The sequence below is a fragment of the Helianthus annuus genome, chromosome 8, assembly GCF_002127325.2.
Source record: "Helianthus annuus cultivar XRQ/B chromosome 8, HanXRQr2.0-SUNRISE, whole genome shotgun sequence".
NCBI lineage: Eukaryota > Viridiplantae > Streptophyta > Magnoliopsida > Asterales > Asteraceae > Helianthus > Helianthus annuus.
Window position 1 is genome coordinate 66,788,529 of NC_035440.2, and position 8,656 is coordinate 66,797,184.

General features: G+C 36.3%; 1 protein-coding gene across 1 annotated transcript; it reads left to right on the top strand.

The window, feature by feature from the left end:
• Positions 1-1,512: 1,512 nt before the first annotated feature.
• LOC110941876 lies at positions 1,513-7,496 on the top strand. Its single transcript, XM_022183568.2, has 8 exons — positions 1,513-1,995; positions 3,482-3,573; positions 4,632-5,332; positions 5,420-5,490; positions 6,116-6,205; positions 6,317-6,508; positions 6,658-6,769; positions 7,127-7,496. Exons 1-8 carry the CDS (start codon positions 1,618-1,620, stop codon positions 7,288-7,290), a joined length of 1,800 nt encoding a protein of 599 aa, XP_022039260.1. The 5' UTR covers positions 1,513-1,617; the 3' UTR covers positions 7,291-7,496.
• Positions 7,497-8,656: the final 1,160 nt, after the last annotated feature.

Genomic DNA, 8,656 nt, shown 5'->3' on the forward strand with positions numbered 1-8,656 from the left:
ATTTGTATGAAGGGAATAAACCCATTCTAGGTTTGTCTATAATCTTTATTCCCTTGCTTAGCTACTAAGATAACTTCAAACACTATGCACGTTTCCTCAATGCCATTCTTGGGAAGTGATGTAGTTTACAATAAATTTGAATGTTGTTCAATTTCTAAAATTATAGATTAGTCATTAGTGCTTGTAAATTTGTAGCACATTTGATTCATGTGGTGGATGTTTGTTTTATCTTAATATTAAATGTAGCCATGTTTCTTGTATATGATTTCTTGTATTTTTTTTTGTGAATGGTAAATTTCTTTTATTCCCTATTGTCTTGTGGGACTTGAACCCAAGACCTTCAATCCCAAAGTGTTTAAAAAGTTTTGCCTTTGCCAATGGACCACCACCCCATTAGTATATGATTTCTTGTATATGATGGTAAAATCGTTTATACAATAAAGATAATCTAAAAGACAAATAATTATATCACCTTATTTATATTATATTGTATCGAGTAATCTCTCTCTAACTCTCTCTCTAAAACTACTAACCATCACCTCAGGAGGACGCACACCGTCACTCATCCCATCGTTGTTGTAACCTGCTCTCCTCCCCATGTGACATCCATTTTTTTATAAAAACACTTTGATTGAATATTTAAAAAATTTCCATCTTACTTAGCTATATTAAGACCCAAATATTCTGTAAATTTTATTCTTGTTTTTACAAGTACTGATTAAATAAGGAGAAAAATATTGAACTATAAGTTAGGTTTCTCACCCATTAAAATTAAATTTCAAATTCCTATATGAATATATAAAATCTAAATTCTAAATAATAAAAACAATATGGTAAAGATTAATTCAAATAAGTATAGGATTTGATAATCATAACAAATAGATAAATAAACAAATAATAAAATTAAAGAATCGCAAAACAAATGGTTGAAGACACATGATTGATATAGGTTGAAGACACATGACTTTTGCTATAGGTGTGTGTCTAAACCACTAAGAAAATAGATTATTTTTATTTTTATTTTAATTTATCAATAATCATCAACTTATATAATCTATTTACTATATAATTAAATTAAATAAATAGCCATTAAAAGTAATTTACTCACATTAGTTATATAACTATTATTATTTTACATGAAATAATGTTTAAATATAACTTTAATCATAATTTACTTATATATTGCTTCTTGAGTTTGCATTTTTTTTATTAGGGGTCATATCAGATTATAAACCGTCTTCATACAAAATCCTAATAACATTGCGCATAGAGCAACTCCCTACTTATTATCATTTTGCCTGAAATTGCGTTTTAATATTACTTAAATTAATGATTTACTTACACATAAATAATAAAAAAATAATAATTACATAATTAAACACAGAGAATAAAAAAAAAAAAAACATAACATGTTAAACTCATTATAAGCATGACAACATGTTTGTGCTGTACGAACTTTCAACTCAAAAAAAAAAAAAAAAAAAAAAAAAAAAAAGTCGCCTCAGCAAATCTTCCTTCCAGACACGCAATTGTTCCATTCTTTGGCCCCTTTCACGCCTTCGTAATCTCCAAAACCTCAAACAAACCCATAATCTTTCTTCAAATTAATCCCCCAAAATGCAGTGTCCAAACACCAATTTCTTCCGCTACAACACCACCTTATGCTTCTGCAACCCGGGCTACTTTTACAACACCACCGACGCCACCTGCTCGCCGTTCACCGTCTCCGGCACCGGCGCCGAGGAGTTCAAGGTGGGTTCTGGAGTTGACTACTCAATAAACATTCCTGCTAACATCTTTGCCTTTGATACCATCAAGAAGTTTACACAATCTCAAGCTGTGTTTCTTGAAGCTACTGTTGTGTTGCTTGTGTCTTGGCTTTTGTTCTGCTTTTTTGTCAGATTTGGGAAGCTGGCTGATGGGACTACACATTGGTTTAGGGTTAGGTGGTGGATTAGTAGATTGGATGTCTGTTTTTCTACTCGACATTGGCTGGTAATCTTTTCTTTTGTTTGTTAGATTTGGTTGTGTGTTACTTTCACTTTTGAGACTCAAAATTGATTGTAAAAAGGTTGTTTTGATTTAAATTTCCATTAAAGAACCGGAAAATTTACGGTAAACGGGCAACAAGCTGAGCCGCAACCCCAACCCCTTTTGAATAGCAAATACAATCCTACCGAAAACAAAAATAACGGTGGCTAAATTGAACTATTATATAAGATTCTACTGAATTGGAAAAAAATTGAATTTGATTATGGGAACAGCTGGATTTGAGTTTTTTACTTGTTGGGGATGAGGGTTTTTTTTTTTTTTTTTTTTTTTGGATATGTTGTGATTGAGAAGGTGCTGAAGTCATAGGATTGAAAAAAAGATATGCTACTTCTTGGGGTGGATTTTGAATATTTGTCATTGAATTTAACCGGCGAGGGATCTGACTTGACATGACCCATGATCCAACTAAATGGATGCTGATATGATCCATTGTCGCACGCTAACTAATCTATGTAGTTGGATCATGAGACATCTACCGACTTAGTTTTGGTTTTTCGTAACCTCACATAGAGACTCTCTTCATCGCTTTCCCTCCCACCACACCCATCCTACCATACCCCTGGCCCCAAACCTAGTGGTGGTGATGGTGGCGATGATGGTGATAGTGTGATACTAGTGGTTGTGGTGGTATTGGTGCCTGGCGGGCGGTATCAAGGGAGATGGAGGATTGATATTACAAATAAAAAAAATGTAATGCTTAATATTGAAATGGATTGATGGCCATTTTGATTTTCCTAAATGGGTCGAGCTATTTGTGGGTTGGCAATTAATATTTTTGATTCGTTTAGTTATATAAATGGATCGGATAGGATGTAGATCAAGACCCGACCCATTGACTGGTGTATCGTGGGTAAGGAAGGGGTTGCAGAAAGAGACTGGGAAAGGGATGGGTGGCTGAGGTTGGGAAGTTTATCAGCTAAGGACCAGCCCTTTATTAATTATAAACTAACATATGCCTAATACGAATCAGATTTGATTTATATACCTCAAATTAGTTATTTTGGAAGTTATTATTTTAGTTATTCAATAATCTTTTTATTTATTTCGAGCCGGGGGTCTCACTGAAGCAGCCTCTCTATTCCTACAGGGTAGGGGTAAGGCTGTCTAACAGTCATTTTTATTAGGGGTATCAATTCCTAACAAGACCCCAACCACGACATGAACATATTGAGGTTTTGGGTTGTCATACATAACCTGTTTAATGAACGGGTCGTGTTCAGGTTGACCTATTTGATTAAACGGGGTTTGAATTTTGTTCTTGGTGAACAAATCCGTCCGGTACCTTATGCACAAATATCTAGCTTTCTATATATGGTGCTAAGTTTATGTGATTATGTGTGATGATTCATCATTTGTGGCCTCCATCTCATATGTTTCTTGAGCAGTCTAACTTGTTTCTTATACATTATTCTTCATGTCATTCGTGTAGGATGATCAAAAGGTTGTCAAGAAACGAAAGACAGAGCTTGGTGGAGCTTTCTCAATTGGAAGTTGGATTCTTTTTATTGGTTTGTTTGCTGCGTGAGTGACTGATAAATTACATATCTATCTTCATTTCTATATGGCAAAATAGACAACATTTATTGAACTTTTAACTTCTCAGTTACTTACTTGAAAAAAAATATCATTCTTACTCTTACTTTTAATAATCATAGCAACCACATTATAGGAGACAATCTTGACCTGTTTCATTATGAATGGATGGATTCGGGTTGTGTTTTATCTCAACGGGTCAAATGAACTTTTTTAGCTAAATTGGAAAGATCCAATGGGTTGATCTAGGTCAAATAGTTTGTAAGTTGCCTAGGAGTCATTAAATATATAAATGCATACAACCTCCTAAATTGTTTCATTCAAAGATTTCGATTCTTATAGTAATAATATTGTTTTTATAATCATAATTACGGAGAGATCATATACAAATTCTAAAAATGTACAAAAAGTGTTTACTTGTCAACCCAACCTAAACGGTATATTAATTGACCGTAATACGGTTGAGGTGTGCGCCTCAAGGCGCGCCTCGAGGCGAAACGCCCAAAAAACGATTCTAAGGCGTGCCTCAGGGGGTTCCTATTGTGCATGCGCCTCAGAGGGGTTGAGGCACTAAAAAGGCTGCGCCTCAGGGGTTTTTGATATTTGTTTTTGATGTTTTTGACTTTTTGTGTCAATTTCAAGCAATTTATGTTTTTTTATGTGTGTTTTTGATGATTTTCATGAATTTGATGATGAATTTAGTTAGTATTATTATTTTTATAAGATATATAATTTTTATATTTATTTTTTAATTCCGCCTCGGTTCGCCTCGAGGCTTACGCCTCTTGAGGCAAAGGGAAAACGCCTCGAAACTCGTTTCCGTTTTTTTAAACCTTAGACCGTATTAAAGTTGGTGTGTTTCAACCCGCAGCTGTTTTGATCCTCTACAAAGACCGTATTAAAGTTGGTGTGTTTCAACCCACAGCTGTTTGGATCCTCTACAAGACTAGCCATTTTCCACCTCTAGAAAAGCTGTTTTATCGTGCTTTTTGTTACAGCTGATTATCTGATTCCCATTACTAATTTTTTATACGGTTTTATCACAGGTTGCTTTACCAAGTTATATCAATGAGGACCATTGAGATACACAGTGTGATAGCAACAAATGCACCAGATTTAGCTGCCTTCCATAATGACATGGAATTCAACATAACAACCATTTCCACCATGAGTTGTTCCAATCTAAAAGGACCCGGGACTTTAGTCACCGGAAATCCCGCTTTTATCGATTCTCGAATTCTACCGCTCTCCACATTCGTCAATTTCTCATGCCAAAACACCACAAAGGGGCCCACCATTACTCTTAAATGTTACGATTGCCAGCTTTTTAGCGACAGTTTATACATTTCATGGCAGTTTGTTGACCTCCCAAACGTGCCGGCCGCTGCCGTCGGCTTTGAATTTATGTTAACCGCTAGAGACCGCCAACACACGAAACATATGAGTTATGTAAGTGGTTCTTTGAAGAATGGAAGCACAAATAGTGCAAAGTTTGTCACTTATAGAGGAAGAGATCCAAATATTCTGCAATTTAATTTATTTCCGAGAATATATCGGAACAAACATGATCTTAGACTCATCCAACCTCTGTTTCATGATTTCCTTCCGGGTTCGTCTTTTAGTGACGCAAATCAGCTGCAGGCTTCGCTACAAGGTTCTAATGACGGGTTCGTGAATACCACCTTTCATGTCAATTTTCTTTCATCCTACATTGTGCAAGTTGACAATCAAAGCACCCTTGGGCCCGGTGAGTCATTTGTTGTAATTAGATTTGTTTCTTCATAGATATGTTAAGCATAGTGATTTAACTCATCTTGTTATTTGAAGAATGCAGTGGGCTTTCTTGCTGATCTTGGTGGCTTGTACTGTGTTTGTATTGGCATATTTTTCTACCTTTTGGTGCAAGTAAGTACGCTTTCTTGCTGATCTTGGTGGCTCGTTCTGTGTTGCATTATAACGAACGTTAGCAGCCCTTATCACTTAAATCATTCTAACTCATACTGGATATTGTTAGACATGTTGGGTAACTCTCGAAACACTTTTTGTCCAAAAATTCAGGATTATTATAACTAATTAGTGTTTTTAATATATGACTAGGGAGGTTATATTATTATATTAATTTCTATTTTTTTGTGAGTAAAGTTATTTAGGAGGTTATAAGTTATATATATCAAAGATTCACTTTATTAAATGACCATTGCATTCAGTTTTGCCCAAAATAAAGCATTCTTTGGTTCCCTTTATTGAAAATGGCTTGTGTAAGTAAGGCCTTGGTTTCTAAAAAAGCGTGAGGCGCTCCGAGGCATCTAGGTCCTGAAAGCCGAGGCAAGAGCTTCACGTATGCAAGGTGTTGCTACGGTTGTTTTAACATATTAGCCTCCTACAGACCCTAATTTTGACCCATATGTGGCTATGTGCATGAGGTGCTGCCTCAAGGCCCTAAACAGATCGCCTCGCGCCTCAGGCACGCTTTTTTAAAACCAAAACTAAGGCATTCCTCATATGATCTTAATTATCAGTTTTTTTATAGTTTGAATATAGGTTCAAAAGATTCCGACATGAGGATGTGGTGATGAGAAGTATTAGAAGCCGCCGGAAAGCCCAAGAACGATGGAATAAGGTATGCTATCTTATTTAATTGGGACGTAGCATGAGTTTTTGATATTTTGTATCATCTACTAATTTCAAGACACGTTGAATTTTGAATAATTTGTTTTATTTTTGGAACTAGTTAAGGAAGTATGTAAGTTTTACATGGGGTCGTGGGATATCAGCGTTTGAAGATGGAGTTTCTGTGGATATGCCGTCTTGCAACTGTTTTCCAGTACCTAAAGGAGGGCCGTCATCAGCGTTTCATCAAAAGAAACAAATACGAATGGATACTATTAGTTTCAACAATAAAGTTAGCACACCAAGTGACAAGGTAAGCAGTTAGCACTTCATACATGAGTACACACGCATGCACACACACACGCATGCACACACACAAATGTGTATATGTATATAGGCATATATGCATGTATTTGTGTGTATTTATACATCAATGCATGATAACACTCATCTCATTTGCAGGTATTAAGGGATGTGAATTCTCAGGAAGAACATAATGGAAACATTAAGAATTCATCCGATGTAGATCCACAAGTCTTGGCTACTGATGACATACCTTTGCCGCCATCATTAGGTAACTTCAATTACTGAACCAAGAGGTGGCAAGATGGGCAGGTTGGTAATGGGAAACGGGCTTGGGCTGAAAAGTGTCGCTCTTATTAAAATGGGCTCAGTTGGGTTAACCCGCAACCCTTTGTCTCCGTTTTTAAATTATTTTATTTGGAAAAGGAGTGATCCTTTTAATGATTACAAAAAAAAAGCTATGTTATTACAACAATAATATTGATCTTTGGAAAAGATAATAGGAAGTTGTTTCTTTCAGCCCGTTTGAGTCATTCCCATTTTAGCTTTTATTGAGCCATTTGACCAGTTGTTGTGTAAAACACAACCCAAATCAACCCGTTCATAATTTATATGTTTGTTTTGGCAGAAATGAATGGTATCGAAATTAGCATTCCCGAGATCCAGAAAAACCTTAAAAATCTCTACGAATACAACATGATGCTTAGAGAGAAGTTGGTTAGCACTCGATCTACAATCCATGCTTTGACATCTAACTCTTCTGCATCCTCATCGGACCAGAAGCACCAATAGTGTGTGGTTTTGCTTATTGTTGTAATTCATCCTAGTCAGTAGTCATATGTTTCCTTTTAAAAGAAAAAGCAAGTCAAATTTGGTATTCAGGTTTTGTTCAGGATCAGTTTGGGCTGTAAAGTTGCATTTGTATCATTTCGGTTTCATATATGTAAATTCGAGGCGATATAGTTCATGTGCAGTACACATCAAAATTTAAAATGGTACATTATTTTTAGAGATGGCATAATAGGTCAACCCAATCTGTTAAGACACGAACACAATAAGACACGAACCCAAAACACGTAAACACGACACGCAATCTTATCGTGTCAGAATTTCGAAACACGAACACAAACCTGTTAATAAACAGGTGACACGAAACAACGTGTTAAGACAGCAAAAAACTACCAACGTATCATACGACCTGTTTAAGACATGAACACGACCTGTTAAGACACGAACACGACCTGTTTAATACACGAACACGACTGAATTGGGGAAGCTGTGAACCGAATTAGGACTGGTGGTGTTTGTCGGAGAGATTTAAAAATTAGGCTTTGGACTGTTGAAAAAGAACCTCGTGTGTTTGTGTATAATTCATCTTAGGTCCCACAATTGATGACCCCATGTCCACACCAACATGATTTTTTTAAATTATTAACATGTACTTAACGGGTCTTAATAGGTTAACAAGTTTTAACTAGTTTAGACACGAAACATGATAACTTCATGTAGGTTCGTGTCATGTTATCATGTTTGTGTCAGAATTGCCAACCCCAATTATTTTATTTGGATAACATTGAGAAACTGTAAGGGTGTGCGGGGCACAGTTCGGTGACCCCTTTCGGGGACCGAATGTGCCGATCGGTGGGTGGCGCCAATCAATCGGGAGAGGAAATCGGGGAGGAGAGATGCATGCGGACCGGTGGCGGCTCACCGAGAGAGAGGGAGGAGAGAGAAGGCACTTGTCCAATCAAACCTTTTCTTTTTTTTTTTTTTTTAAAAAAAAAAAAAAAAACCAATTCACCTAAGAGGGGAGTGGCGCCATCAAATTGGGGTGTTAGGGGAGTTTAAGAGGGGAGTTGACGTGGCACACGGGGATTGGTTTGGCGTAAGAGAGGGGACTCACCTATTAGGTGAGCACCCCCTTCACCCTAACCGAAATACTTATGGCCCCTCCAATTCTCTGTTAACCAATGAAAATTAATGATAACATGCAGTTTACCCTAGGCAGACGGCTTAGGGTTGACGTCAAAGACCAATGAAAGTTAATTGACACATTTAAATAAATTTTGTACATAACTTTGTATTGCATCATTACATTTTCATGTGTGTACAAAGAAGTCCATATAGTTCATGCATAAAAATTATAAAGAACTGCATA